The following is a 15,392-nucleotide window of genomic DNA, read 5'->3' as shown; positions in this document are numbered from 1 at the left end:
CCGCCTCGCCCGGCGAGTCCCGCCCCCGCTCCCCGGAGGCCCCCTCCCGCTCCGCCCCGCCCCGCCCCGCCCCGCCCCGCCGGGTCGGGCCGCCCGGGCCCGGCCGGGCTGGGCGAGGGCGAGGGCGGGGGCGGGGGCGGCGGCGGCGGCGTGGTCTCGGCCTCGGCGGCGGAGAGAGAGCCGGAGCCGAAGCCGGAGGAGCCGGAGCGGGAGCGGGTGACCTTGGCAGGCAGAGGCGGGCTGCGCCAGCTGCCGCTACCACCGGGGAAGCTGGGTGGGGAGAGGGCCGAGATGGTGGAGGACGGCGGCGAGGAGGAGGAGGCGGAGGAGGAGAGCGGGGAGATGCCGGCGGCCGCCGCTGTGCCCGCCGTGCAGCGCTGCAACGGCTTCCTCCCCGGCAAGGAGGCGGAGGACGGCGAGCGGGCGGCCGCGCCGGGCGGCGGCGAGCGGGCGGCGGAGGCCGAGGCCGAGGCCATGCTGTCGGCGAGGAGCGGGCGGGTGGAGACGCGCCTGTCGCGGCGGCGGCTGGCGGTGCTGGCCGTCTTCAGCTGCTACTCGCTGGTGAACGCTTTCCAGTGGATCCAGTACAGCATCCTCAGCAACGTCTTCGCCGGCTTCTACGGCGTCTCCTTCGCGCAGATAGACTGGCTCTCCATGGTCTACATGGTGGCCTACGTGCCGCTGATCCTGCCCGCCACCTGGCTGCTGGACACCCGTGGCCTGCGCCTCACCGCCCTGCTGGGCGCCGGCCTCAACGGCCTGGGCGCCTGGCTCAAGTGCGCCAGCCTGGCCCCCCACCGGTACCCCCTCACCCTGGCAGCCCAGGCCGTCTGCGCCGTCGCCCAGGTCTTCATCCTGGGGCTGCCCTCGCGCATCGCCTCCGTCTGGTTCGGCCCCACCGAGGTCTCCACCGCCTGCGCCGTGGCCGTGCTGGGCAACCAGGTAGGGGCGGTGGGCGGAGGGGTCAGGGGAGGCTTTGGGGACCCGAGCTCCCTCAGAGCCTGGCGTGGCGTTGATTTAAAAGTAAGTCGTCGAGGTGGGGAAAGCCGTACTCCAAGAGACGGTTGCGGAGCGGCACGGGAGAGAGGAAGAGTGAGGGAGCGGGGGCAAGCGCGGAGGTGATGTTGCGTCCCACCGCCCCCGTCCAGCCTTGCTGCGCGGGCCCTGCTGTGTGGCAGCGCGCGGCAGCGTGTAGCAGCTCGCGTGCTGCTGTCAGCTGCCTGGCATACGTCGGTCGAGACCCTTTTTAGAAGGTGTCCTGCACCACTTTCTCTTCCTCTTGCGTTTGGCATCTCGTCTCCTGCGTTCGGCATCGTTTATCTGACTGAATCCGCACCCAGCTGGAGGGGGGTGAAGTACGTGAACTTTCATGGAGAGCCCCAGTGCCAACGTATATTAGTTCCTGCTCCTAAAATATGGCCTCGGATCACAAAGTGCCGGTAGTCAATGCCTTGGTGACTCATGGAGTTTTCTGTAACACTGATAGTTCACCTCACTCTGGGGAGCTGATAACTGAGTCATGGATTTCCTTGAGCTCCCTGGTCCTGGCCGGGTTTAGAGAGCTGTACAGGCGTATCTGAAAGCATGGGTGAAGATACAATGCTGATGGGTTTTTTTCCCCTCCCGTAGCCTTGTTCTCACCCCCTGCCACTGTCCCTGCTTTTTTTTGTGGCAACAAAACATTAAGATTCTCTTCAACATCACTGGTGCAGGCTGAGGTCGTAGGTACGGTTTGATTAAGGTAACAGCCAATTTGTTTTTCCTCATGTGAGTCTTAATGGGTTTATGCATGTGCACTTTGGATTATTACAGTGGTAATATTAGCGTTACATATTTACAGTTAGGGTTGCTCATTATCTCATACCTGTCTGTTTACAGTTTTCCCAGTGCTTTTCCAAAGCAATTTTTGTTTTTTTTGCACTGAAGTCTTCCAGTGGACAAGTTGTCTGTCCCTTTTGGACTGAAGATTTGGGGGTGGGTTGGTTGGTTGTTTTAGCAGTTGAGCAAAAATTTTGTGTCTGCTTCCTGGAATCAGGTTAAAGGTTTCTTTGGCGGCTAAATTTTCTCTCTTCCTGACATGCAGCAGTCCTCCCAGTAGCAAGGAGTTACTGGGGTCTCAGTTCTGCAGTGCGGTGCCAAGGACTCACCTGGGAGTGTGAAACTGGTGCTTCGTTGGGATGCTGAGATGTGGGGGTTGAAGTAGGGAAGGACAGGAGCTGGGATTTTGTGGCTAGGAACTATGAGAAGGATGGACAAGGAAAGCAGAAGCAGAGGTGTGAACAAGAGAACTTAGTTATTTCTGGAGCATTCTCCCCTGCAGAAGCTAGAACTGATCTTAGCGTGCTGATGTGCTTGATGGTCCTCTGCTGCCTGGGAAATACCTGTGAAACGCACAAAGCGTGTGTCGTCTCCCTCTGGCAGTCCTGTGCAGAGGATGATGGCTTGTTCTGCAGCTACGCCGTACCCGGCTGGCTCCGAGCTGTGTGCTGCTGCCTTAGGATCCCAGTCCTGCTTGTGACCCACGAAGACGGATATGGTGTCAAACAATAGAATTTCTCTGTTCTCAATTTTTGCTTTCTTAAAAAGAAAAAAAAAAAAAAAAACCCAAACTCTCTGAAAAGCTAGACTGGAAGAGTAGTAAGATGCCAAATTAGGCACTTGGAAGTTAGAAGTAACGTGGTCTGTATATCCCAAGGCAGTTCACTTCTGCATATCCATTATGGTACAGTCTCACTGTACTTGCTTAATTGCACGAGGTGAACTGTGTGAGTGAATTGGGTTGCTATAACTAGCTGGGCTGTTGGTCATCTGATTTTGCATCAGATATTTTGCATAACTTTAGAGCTACAGCAAACAGGGCTGGGGACCGCAGGCAGGGGAGGGACAGAGTGGTTATCAAAAATCAGATCACAGCCGTTATCTCTTGAGATGCTGATCATTTGCAGTTGAAACACAAATGACTGGGAATGCAGCTATGTACCTGTCAAGGGTTGTTAGGAGTGCCAGATTTCCACAAGTATTTAGCATCTTAAACTGGGCACACCAGACTCATTGGAACTGTTGATCCTTCTGGCCTTAACCTCTGTAGATGTAAAAGGTGAAAAATGGGATCACTTGACTTGCTTGGAATCTTGTGGGTACTGTATTGGCTCACATTGTGGGAGGAAAAAACACACCTTGAGAAAAAGAGTAATTGTGTACTCAGTGCAAGTTTGTAGGGTTCATATATTGGGTGAGGATAAAAAGAAACATATTCTTCAGGTGAGCACTGGATACTGTGTAAATCTGATGGTCTCTGGGTGGAAAAGCAGGAAAACCCGCATCAGGCATATGCACATTGACACACCTTAAATTTGAGTGCTTTCTGAGTGTTGGACTGGCTACTCTAACAGTCTTTGGTGCTCTATTTTATTTTTCTACCTGAAGTAGATGCAGGGTTTTTTAGTTGGAAAAAAAGAAAATGTTCCAAGACTTTAAAATGCAGTTGAGTTTTGGAGGAGCAGCAGAGAGAAATTAGAGAGTAGTCCAAGACTGTTGTTCCTTCATGTTTTAAAATGTCTTTTTTATATATATATATACACACCCAAAACTTCAGTCCTTGTTTTTTGTCTGTTTTTAATACCAAATCAGTTGCTACATTGGAATTGACTCCAGATACAAACCCACTACTACTTTATTTTGTGATTTTTTTCTGTATTTCCTTAGCAATAAGTGCAGATATATGTTTTGGTTTTGTGTTTATTAATAAGGATGCTCCTTTTCTCTTGCCTTTCTCTGCTCTATCAGTTCTGCAATGAACCTTGCATGTCAGTCTTCGTTACTGTAGTGGCAGGATCGTTACATCACGTGGAGCGTTTTGATCAAGAAAAAGAGAGAAGAGTGTTTCTACAAGAGTAGCTGGAGTTTTCTGTCATCTCTAGGTCTTCAGTTGCAGGATGACCGAGACAAATTTATGTGCAAGCACAGTATTTTCCTGTGAAAAATTCTTCTGCAAAAAACCTTCCTTAATGCTTAATTGTTAAATGTGCTATATGCTAGGTGTAGTATTGTAGTTTAATTTAGAAATGAATTTTTGGTTTTCTCTTCTTGCTTTACAGCTTGGCACTGCAGTTGGCTTTTTGTTGCCACCCGTTTTGGTTCCAAATACACCTAATGATATTGATCTAATGGCACATAACATCAGCATCATGTTCTATGGAACAGCGATGGTGTCCACGCTTTTGTTCTTCTTGACAGGAGTTGGTAAGTGTTCCTCTCTTGTAATTGAAAGGGTGGCTATAGGGAGCGTTTACAACATCTCACTTAAAGCGTCTGACTTTGTGCAGAGTAGTTGAGGTTACGTTTTCTCCAGTTTACTTGTGTTCACTTACCTGTTATGCCAGGGTTAAGCGACAACCAGTGTACTGTATGTTGTGCTTCACATGGGGTGACCTCTCTCAGAATCTTTAGTTCACTTAGGCTTTTTGCTACAAGGGCATTATGATATAATGTGAATTCTCTCTGTGAATCTTACAATTCAGATACAAAGTTCTGGAGACATTACAGATGAAGTCTGTCTGACCATATGTTGGTAGCAATCAGATGTGACCAAAAAATTATCACATCCTTTGTGGCTGTGACTTGATTCTTCCATGAGAAAATCTAGAATATTTTTTTCATGGAAGTGTTAAAAACCACAAGTTAATCTTCTGAAATTCATCAAACTGAAACACTTCAAAAAGAAAAAGCATTAGTCTGGTAAGACAAATCAAAATTGTTCCTTCTTCTTTTTCCCCAGTGTTTGAAGAAAAGCCCAAATACCCTCCTAGTCACTCTCAAGCAGTCCTGCAAACTGTGCCTCCCGAGGATTACTCCTACAAGCAGTCCATTATTAACTTGTTCAAAAATATTCCATTTGTACTTTTGCTGATCAGTTATGGTAAGCGATGCTGTCTGGCTGTAGTCTGACAGAATAGTTCAAACGTGTGCTGAAAGCACATTGAGTTTTAGTTGTGGTGTTTTTTTCTGCGGGAGGGAGTGTGAAACTTCTACTTACTCAGCAGCCAGTGCTGTAAGATCCGGCAGGATTGAAAATACTGTTTGTAGGTCTGGTGAAGAGATTTTACCTGGCAGACAAAAGGTTTTGCCTCTGATGTGAGTCTTAAATATCAGAAGGTTAACTTCAGGGTAGCAGACCTGCCTGGCTACACCTGGACTGACTGAAGCTTTTCTTTTGGTACTGCAGGTATTATGACTGGGGCATTTTATTCTGTCTCCACATTATTAAACCAGATGATAGTAACTCACTATGAGGTAAGTTTCTGGGATCTTCTTTGTCTTATTTTTTTACTGTACATTTGCAGAGGTGATGTTTATTATTATGTAGGTGCTATGTGTGTTCAGACATTTGGTTTCCTTTATACCGCCCTACAGTTTCTTGCACCATAGAGCTGTGGGAGTCATAGGAATGTTTGTTTGCGCTTATGACTGTCAAGAGGTCTGAACTTGACTCTTGAGTGGAAGCAAGTTATTAATGAGCACCATATAAATATTTGTTGAAAGGGAGAAGAAGTGAACGCTGGGAGAATTGGCTTGACACTGGTGGTGGCAGGAATGGTGGGTTCGATTATTTGTGGTTTGTGGCTGGATTACACTAAAACATACAAGTAAGTGTGGGTAGGCACGTCTGGGGTTAGGGGTAGGAGAGCAGTGCAATCGCATTAGAAAAATACTGCAATGCAAGGGCTGAAGTGAACTGATGATAAAATGCAGTTCATGCCTGATCTTTTAGTGGCCTTGATGAAGACTGGTTTCTGAGGCTACAGCAAAAGCTTGAGACTCTTACTGGTTCTTGGCCAAAAGAAGTGAGAGAGGAGAATGCAAAGATGCGAAGGGGTTTTCCATCTACTCCTGTCTCTTCAGGAGCGTGAGGCTAACAAGGAAAGCACTGTATGGCCTGCATACAGTGGCCAGGTGGCCCAGTGGGCTCCTTCTAGGAAAGCATAAAGGCTCAAAATGCACTCTGCATTCTTTTGTAAAATGTACAGTTGATGGGTTCTCTTTTTTGTTTGTTTTTTTAATACTACCCCTGGTCCTATTAGTAAGCATAACATTTGCTTTAAATCAGGGGATGACCATGGAGCAGAACTCTGTTGTGGGGTAGGAGCTCCCAGGTCCATCACCCATGGTGTGGTGCCCCCCAGGAGAGAGCAGTGTCCTGGTGCGCTGCTTGCAGTGGAGCAGTTCTCCCCTGTGACTCTTAGTACCTTAAGTGCAAGAGCTCGAGAAACCTAATGGATGTTAATGCTGTAGATTGGCTTTGTTTCTGCATGTGTTTTGGCTTATAAATAAGTGATAGGTGCTTAAATATTTTGGATGACATCCATTATTCCAGATTTAAAATGAATAGAATGTTGTAATGAGATTTGTTTGACTTGCCTCTTAGGCTGACTTCTGTTGCTAATAGTGTTCGATTTGGCTGCTCATGTGTTGATGCATTGTATCATGGGCAGCACTGCACAATGGCTAAGAGGTACAACATAGCGGAGAGCTAAAATAGTCTTAAGGTAATAGTATCTGCTGTGATTGTCCACTCTTTGAGTAAGTCTCTTTAGCCTTGAGTGAAGCAGCCATATAAGCAAGGCAATAAAGAGTTCGGGAAGGGATACATTCTCATTGCATGATATGTTTGAGTCAGAATTACATGTAGCAAATTTTATAAGTGTAGAATATCAGTTGTTAGAGAGTAAGTAATGTTCATGTTACTTTTCCATGCTTCAGCAATGTGCTGTGACCTTATGTTAACAATGTTAATTTTATTTTTTTGGTTGGGTTGCAGGCAAACTACTTTGGTTGTTTACATCCTCTCTTTCATTGGGTTGCTGGTATTTACTTTCACCCTGGACCTCGGATACCTTTTAGTAGTGTTCGTGACTGGAGGAGTACTTGGGTGAGCAATTAAAGAGGACTAGAAGACTTCATTGCAGTTCTGTTCAGAAACAATATTTAGCTGTTTTAACAAAAAGCTTCTACTGTATATTCTGTCACCATGCTCTCAACCTATGCCTATAGCTCACAGTACAGATAGGCTTTACTTTCACCTTCTGTTACATCTGAATAAATCTAAAGTAACTCACTTTCTGGTGAATTTCATTTAATGTTTTTATGGACCTAACAGAACTCTATTTGTTTGATTCCAGTGATCAATTTGTTGGGTTCCAATGCAAAAAGCTGTCTGTAGTAAAGTTTAATCTTTCTGTTCACCAGTGGATAAGTGGTTAGGGTTTAACTGAGCAAATCTAGGAAGACCGGATTCTGTGCATTTTGATTAAGCTGTGTTTTGATAGCCCAAGCAACGTGCTGGGTGCTTTGTTTGCTCCGAAGAGCATGAGCACTTACCGTAGATACATAATCTAAAAGCCCTAAAACGTGCTGAGGGAATACTGCTGTATCCAGACACGGCAGTCAAGGTAGAGCCAGAAATGTCTCGTGAGTTTCAGTTTAAAAACCGATGGACCGACCTCAGTGTCATTAAGCCCCTGCTCTTCCTGTCACCGGTCGGTCCCCTCAGCAGCCATTCCAGTGTCCAGCCTCACTCCCTGCTGATGGTCTCTTTTTGTCCTCGAGCATGGGTGTTTGGGCTGATCAAATGGTGATGTTCGTGTATGTCTTTCATTTGAAAGTAATTGGCTTCAATAATGGAGTGGCTTGTGGACTGGTCAGAGAAGGTTGTTTCATATGTATGGAGTGGAGTGCAGGTGGTTATGAGAAACAGGGCAAGTATGTTAAAACATCTTTGTCCTAAAAGGAGAGATGTATGGCTAAAATTGTTGGATGAGGTTGGGGGAATGAAGCAGGCAAAGCAAGTGTTGAATGATGTTAGGTCTTGAAAACAGACAGTTCAGAATACCAGCTAATCTGTAATACCTTGTGTTTATGTTTGATTTTCTTAGCTGTAGTAATAGGTGAAGGCAACATCTGCCATCCTCTTACTGTCCTCTTCAACAGGTTCTTCATGACTGGCTATCTCCCACTTGGGTTTGAATTTGCTGTGGAAATTACGTACCCAGAGTCTGAAGGCACTTCTTCAGGTCTCCTTAATGCATCGGCACAGGTTATATTATTTTATTTCTTCAAGTGAAGTAATGTTCAGGAAGGCCACTCTGCTCAAATCTAAGGTGGCTTTCTTAGACTTGGCTGCTAAGTCTCTATTGTGTTGCTGTAGTGTTAATTTTTTAAATTTGGTTTCTATAAGATGTGACCTGAAACTTTGCAAGGTAAAGTGATGACTCTCTTCTATGTGATCCTGATGAAGTGACTTGTTTATTTGTAGATATTTGGAATTGTCTTTACACTTGTTCAAGGAAAACTCACAACGGACTACAGTCCTCGTGCAGGAAACCTCTTTCTTTGTGCTTGGATTTTTGTGGGCATTGTCTTAACAGGTAATTAATCAGAAAAGTAAGTAATGGTTTCTCTTTAATGTAAAAATGTGGAGGGTTTTTTTAATTGATAGTGAATTTCTGGGTAGTTTTTAGATGTCTCAGTCACCTAGGATTTAAATATGTGGCTTCCTATCTGGGCTGGCAGAAGTTGTAAGTGCAGGGTTTGGGGTTTTTTTTTTTCTTTTTCACTTTGAATCCTTGCTGTGTGCACGCCCTTTGTTTTAAGGATGATGTTGCTAATATATGGACAGCCATCTGTCACCCATTTCTTGAGTCATGTCTTGAATTTGAGGCAGATGTCTGTCTCCAGACTAGGATAGTAAATGGAAACAAATACATAAATGGAGGCAGTTTGCAGTTTTCCGAATGCAAAAAAACTGCTGATGCATTCCTGAACGGTACCAGTGCCTTCCACATGCTGATACGTACATGTACTGAAAGTGCTAAAACCATCAAGCTTTGCTAAGCTTTTATTGTATTTTTCTGTGTGTGTTTTGTGAGTAGCAAGTTCAAATTGTCAATAATTTCAAATTGCAGAAGAGTGAATACAGATATTTTGAATATGTGCTCAAAGCAGCTTCTGTGTGCTTGCACTGTACAAACATTTCCCTTGTAATGTGTGTAACTGCAAAGTTGTGAACCAGCTTTCTCTTTATTTTTTGTTTCAGCCTTAATAAAATCAGATTTGCGAAGACACAATGTGAATTCAGGGATTATGAACTTGGATGTTAAAGCTGTAAGTGGTGACTGTTTTACCGTGATTGTATTACTGTACTTGAATGCTTGGCTTCTATTGGCATAATAATATTAACAGCAAAAGAGTAGCTGACAAAAACTTATGACTGTTTCTGTGGTGTTTTGGAACAACAGGGCCGCATGGGATGCTGCTCTCAGATACCTATTTCTCCCCTTAGCTCCTGTGAGAAAAATAAAAGACTTTCTGCTCTCAGATTTTCCTGACTTTTAAGTGGCTAATATAAATCTCTGATTTTATTGCTTGAACCTTTTTCATATTTGCAGGTAGCACTGTAAATTGTGAAGCCTTTTTGTGTATTAGGTTAGGAGGCTGTGCTATAGACTGCATATTTTCTTTAAAATACATGCGGTCCCTTTAAGCGAAGTCAGTGTCTGATGGACAGAAGTCTTGGTGCAGTTTCTGTACTGTGCTGCATGAAGAGCTGGGTGCATTCCTCTGCTGAGCACCCTCTCCATTTAAATGAAGAAAAATGTTATTTAAATAGCACTTTCTGCTGTTCAGGAGGTCCCAAGACCATGTTTCAGCAGCTTTTCCAAATTATCCCAGTTGCTAGTAGAGATAAAGCTGGCATTGGAAACCTTTTTCAGTATTGTGGCTTTTTGATCACTTGGATCAAGCTAATGAAACAGCTTTTTGGAGTCAGGTCTTGCAAGATCCCCTGTCACGCCGCTTTTTACGTGTAGGTGTCTTGCATATATAGCAGCTTTTGATCATCTGTCATCAGGTGCACACTATTAGTGTCTGTGTAAGGTTCAGAAACTTCCAAGCTGGTGCTATATGAGCTAATGTGAACCTGAAACCTGTGCAGCTGTGTGTGCACAGTACGGCATCCTGTGGGTTTACCAGCCTGGGTCAGGGCTAGCTCGGGGGTATATGCTGACTATAGGCAGTGGTCCATGACTGTTCTGTTTTCTGTTATCACCTTGTTAATTAGCCTAGATTGTCGAGCAGCTTCCTTTATATTAGCCAGGATATAACAAAAGCCTGGAGTCCTTGCCCTGATATTAGCATAAATAATGGAGAGCTGCCTGTGATTAATAAGGTACAATAGGACTTTGATTCCAAACCTTGATCATCAGGATTCTACTGTATTTAAACATAATGGAGAAAAAAACCCTGAGAGTTAATCTCCATGTGATAGATATCTATATGCAGTAAATATATACTTCAGAGTTATACTAAGGAACTCAAATCTATGGTTTTTTTTGTTGTTTTTAATTACAGCAAGAAGGGAGAATAGGGCTTTCTACAATTTTCTAATTTGGGTAATTAACTAGATAGACTACTGGAGTCTAACCTCATAATTACCCAAGAATACTGAGGTTAGGAATAGCTTCTGCTGTATAAGAGCTTAATTTCTGCTTTTTTCTCCCCCTCACCAGGTACCAGTTGACAGTCCTGTAGAACCTGAAAGCAGTACAATAAAAATTCAGTCGGCTTTATAAAACTGAAAGAAGGTGACTTAGAAACGCACAAGTTTGGTTGGATACTGAACAATATTAATTAGTGTAATCACTGGATTTGCGTGTATGAGTAGTAAAATGTGTTTTGTGATGTTGGTGATAGTTGTGCGGTGGAAACGATGAAGATGCTGAGTTCACTTTGCCCAAGATGCAAACAATTCACCTTTGTACGGAATATTTATTTTAACAGTTTTCAAGTTTTGCAGTTGCATTAGTAAAGAACTGTGTGAATACTCTCCACGCTGCGGAGACATGTAGATTCAGGATGCATACTTGAAAAAAATCTGGAATCCTGAAGTACAGTCGTCATGATCAGAAGTATATAATCTTCTTTTCCCCAAAGAATGGAGAGGTAGTTAATTTCTTTCTTGTTCAGTCTTTGCTAGTGCATTTGAAAAGTCAGAGAGTAGGTAGCTGCACAGCTGGAGGATGTTCACAAGTTCCTTTTTTAAAAATGTATCTGTATTTTTAATATAAGCCATCAGTTCCTTCTGGGAAACTGTCTATAGCACAATACTGAAAACAAGAGATGACTGCAAACGTGTGTGCTTCATACTGGCATCTGACATTTCTTTTGCCTTGAAACTTGATAGATATGAGAAGGCAGATAAGAGAAAACCCTGTCTTACAGATCCATTGTAATGTTTCTGGGGAGATTTAAAGAGTTTCCCACTAGATAAATTGAAGAAAAACCATTTCTTCTGAAATAGAGTAAAAAGGAGGAGAAAGGCCTTTGGTGTCTCTACTGTGAAGTATTTATAGGCAATGGAACACCACCAGAGAGGTTGCCTCCACGGAATATTTTGAGTGCTTTCTCAGTTAAAGTGAGAGGAGTACGTGTTTACAAAGAGCTGGTGCCTTTACTTTGTAAAGAAGATCCTTGCCTCATCTTGGGTTTAATCAGTGCTGCTGCAGAAATTCCATTTTGTGTGCTAAACCTCCTCTGAATATTTGTGGAGTATCAGAAAATGTGTTCTGTCCTTTTTTGCATTTATTTCTCTGTGTTACGAATTGTATCGTTTGTCTCGTGAAATGTTTGTGCTCGTATCACTTAAATTGTGTCTTTTGCAGTTTGTTAAAAGCTGTAAGGGTGACTGAAAGGCAAGTCATGATGTTTTACCTTGAAACATTTGCTGTTTATATCATGCATCTTAGCTACAAAAGGAAAGGACTTCATTAACATTCACCTTGTGTTACTACATTTATCTAAATTTGGGGTGTGGGTTTCCCACTGCAGTGCTTCTGAAAATGTTCTCCTTTACCTTGTGCTCTATCTACGCACCTGCAGAATGGATAGCACTATGACAATACCGAGGCCCTACTATTACTGAAGAAGTCAGACCTGAGTTAGCAGACTTTTTGCAAACACTTAAACTTGAGCAGCCTTTTAGTTGAGTCTGCAGGTTCAGTACCATCAACGATGCCATCTCTTTGAGTTCCCACGGAGGTAGTGTCATCCAGAAGGTGGGATCCTACTTGAAGTATTCCACAGATTGTTACAGTTGGGTATGGGGAACTCTTTAACTCCAACTGTTGGGTCTCTCAGTATGACAAGTGTTGTTAAATGCTTTTCTTTTTCTTGTTTCACTGTAGATTTAGGGAAACCTTTTGTATAAAAAGGATTCTAAACTTAGCCTTTCTAAGCTTTCTAAAGTTAGCCTTTAAACTTGATGATCTTGATTTCACATTTTGTATGATAAATGCTTCAGAGGTGGGAAGACTGAACGGCAGTATACCTGCCAGAATAAGCTGGGCATGCTTGGAACACTCGCCTTTCCAAAAAGGGTCCATGTCTCTTTGCCAGGTGCAGTGCTAGAGCGAAAATGGGCGCATCTTGCTGCTCCTGGAGAGGTGAGCTCTACGAGAGAGTCCTCTGGTGAGGTGGCTGAATGTGGGAAAAGTAACTCATAGATACTCAAATGTCAGGCAAGAGTATAGGAGTGGAAGTAGAGATGCTTTCATTATGCCAGTTCTTTACATTGAATGACTTGCTGTGGTACAAGCTGCCCCATCAAGGGATGTACATGTTTTCAGCCTGAGTGAACAAAGTGAAAGTTCCTGCCTTTTGATGTCTGTGGGTGGCTTTTCCCTTTGGAAAAATGGTAATAGTGTGTGCCAAAATATATACGTTCTTCTGCAAGGTGCAGATTCAGTAAATAATTGTGTTCGTGGCCCATGGTTGCTTTGTACTTCTGCTGTTGCAAAATCTTAACAAGATAATATCTTTGCAGTTTTGGGGAAGTGTTTTCAAATGTCCACTAGAACGTCTTTGGCAGTACCTGGAATGCTTTCTGAAATGTCCATACACACTGATCAAATTCAAAGATTGAGCTTTTTTTTTCTTCCTTTTTAAAATTTATTTTTTTATTTGTTTCCTCACTACTGGTTTCTTTAGTTCTGTTCAGCTGATGATTGAAAAAATATTCTAGCCCTTCTGGCTCCTTGTGTTTTTTATCTTGGCTACCCTCTGAAAAGGTCCAAACAAGATTTTTGCATGCTGGAAACACTCCTGTGTCCCTGAAAAGAGAATATTCCTAATAATGAAGGCTTAATTACATCCTGGATTTAATACTCCCCCTCTAAAAGGAGCCTGAAAGTTGGAAACCTGTGAACTATTTCCAGGCAACGATAAAGTATTTCAATAAAAGGCTCAGTAGCAAAATAAAGAGCAAGTAAGGAACAAACCAGTATTTTATGCAGTAATCGTACCACCTCTCTGTCAAGAAACTGAGGTTCTAGCTCATGGCAGAAATAAGTTTGGGGTAGTTGGGGCTTTGGCCTTTTTGCTTTTAATTTTTGTTTTTTAACAAACAACACCTACCGAAGCAAACATCCACCTGGAATTGGAAATAGGGTTTCTCACTCTCTTAGCCTTGAGATTGTGGCTCAGCCTTCCAGTAAGGGTAGAGGTGGGGGCTGGAAATCGTAGCTGCTTAAAGATGTAATTGTTTAATGAATGGAATGATGTCAGCTATGAGAGGATGGAAGGGGGAAACCAAGAAACCAAGCGAGGAGAGGCATCCCAATCCCACGCATCAGCTTTTTTTTTTTTTTTTTTCCTGTAGATGGGTGCTTGTCTTTAATAACATCTCTTTCTATTGCTGAATGCTCATGTTTTAGAAGGAAGAAGGAACAAGGGAAAAAGTGGGAAGAATATGTGCGAATCATGTCAGGTTAATAGGGCTTTCCTAACTTCGTCCTCTTGGTCATCTCTTTGTTCAAGACAGTCTGTTGTTTCAGAGACAATCACTGGAGTGTCTAATTAGGGCTGCTAGCCCATGTTGCCTAATGAAAAATAGGCTTTTTGAGAAATCTTTGGACTATCTTGTGCATCTACAAGCAAGTGAAATTGGGTTAAGCTGTAAGCATTTATGGCTTTCATTTTCCATTCTGTGAACTTGTGAGTTTTACTGTGTGAATGGGAACGTGTGACCTTTTCCGTTGCTGTCTTTCAATATGTGTATGTCCCACTTTCTTAAGTGTTACAGGCTACTAATGATTCATAGACCACAAGCAAAGTTATTGTATCCCATGTGACTTCCCCGCCCCCACCACCATTTGGTCTGAAGCCTGTGAAGGGGGAGAAGTGATGTTAATGCATGAACTAGAATGAATGAAGCAAAACATATTCCTAAGAGAAAGATATTTCCATGTAAGACCCATGTTATTTTCTGCTTGTGTCTTTGTTCTTCTCATGAACATAGCAGAGATTTTTGCTGTACTATTTTGGTTTTGTTAGTGTCCCATTCTTTGTTTCAAGAGAAAATTAAAAATTCCTGTTGAATATTCTCTGATTGCAATATTGTACATATGTGTATGTGTGGGTGGCATCATTCCTTACCACTATATGTTAGTAATAAAGTGTATAACGTGTAACTTGATTGGAGCCAAGATTACCATTTTTGATAGCTGCTGATACAGCTAATGCTCTAAAAAGGATTCTTTGTTTTTTCCTTAAAAGATGCCATTTAATGTAGGAAAAATTTGTAAGTGAACGATATGCTGTGTCATTAATAAACGTGCATGCACACGTACATTCAGAGCGCACATATGCAGGATATATAAATGTATTACACATAAGAGTATTGGCTTACAGAGACATTTTCTCAGGGCATGGAATTAAAGTATTAGCGTCAGTAGTTGAGTTGCACTGCTCTAGCACTGCGATTTCTCCTCCTTTGCTTTGGAAGAGGTCTGTGAGGAAAAGCCAGTGCAGTTAACAGCTAAAGCAGAGCAATCCAGTGTCATCTCCTTAAGGGCAGTGCAAATATTCTTTTAATGAAGCACACAGCTGTAGAGAGATTATCTGGGGAGAGAGGGTAGAGTAACTTCTTGGAGAGGATAGAGTGAGACATTACATTCAGTTATGGCCCAACTTTTGTTTCTAAAACCAGAGTTGTCTTCAGTGGGAGCACAGTAGGACCCTTGTGAACACTCTGGAAGGGTTCTGTCACTTATGCTCAGGTGTTTAGTGTTGATCCCCAGCACATCAGCTGTCAGCCAGGTAAGGTTGAGGAACCTGCTTCAAAGAAAGTAGAGTCACTGTAAGAAAATGTTTTGTGTTTAGTGTGGTTTTTTTTTTTTTTAATCTCTCTTCTCCACAAAACTGGAATTACCTCAGCTCTTCTTATACAGGAGATTCTTCACGGGAGGAGGCTGCAGGTGCTGCAGAGCACAGGAAACACAAAGCCTTTTGTCGTAAAGCAATGCTAGCATCCAGTACAACAGCGGGATGAACTTTCAGATGGG

General features: G+C 43.2%; 1 protein-coding gene across 1 annotated transcript; it reads left to right on the top strand.

Moving 5' to 3' along the window:
* Positions 1-291: 291 nt before the first annotated feature.
* On the top strand, positions 292-11,256 carry FLVCR1 (FLVCR choline and heme transporter 1). The gene is made up of 10 exons (XM_075707388.1): positions 292-942; positions 4,098-4,242; positions 4,778-4,918; positions 5,225-5,292; positions 5,542-5,645; positions 6,818-6,928; positions 7,987-8,092; positions 8,312-8,423; positions 9,092-9,159; positions 10,563-11,256. The coding sequence occupies exons 1-10, from the start codon at positions 292-294 to the stop codon at positions 10,623-10,625; spliced, it is 1,569 nt and encodes a 522-aa protein (XP_075563503.1). The 3' UTR covers positions 10,626-11,256.
* Positions 11,257-15,392: the final 4,136 nt, after the last annotated feature.

The sequence above is a fragment of the Pelecanus crispus genome, chromosome 3 (assembly GCF_030463565.1).
Source record: "Pelecanus crispus isolate bPelCri1 chromosome 3, bPelCri1.pri, whole genome shotgun sequence".
Taxonomy (NCBI): Eukaryota; Metazoa; Chordata; class Aves; order Pelecaniformes; family Pelecanidae; genus Pelecanus; species Pelecanus crispus.
This window is presented reverse-complemented; position numbering and strand designations above follow the sequence as displayed.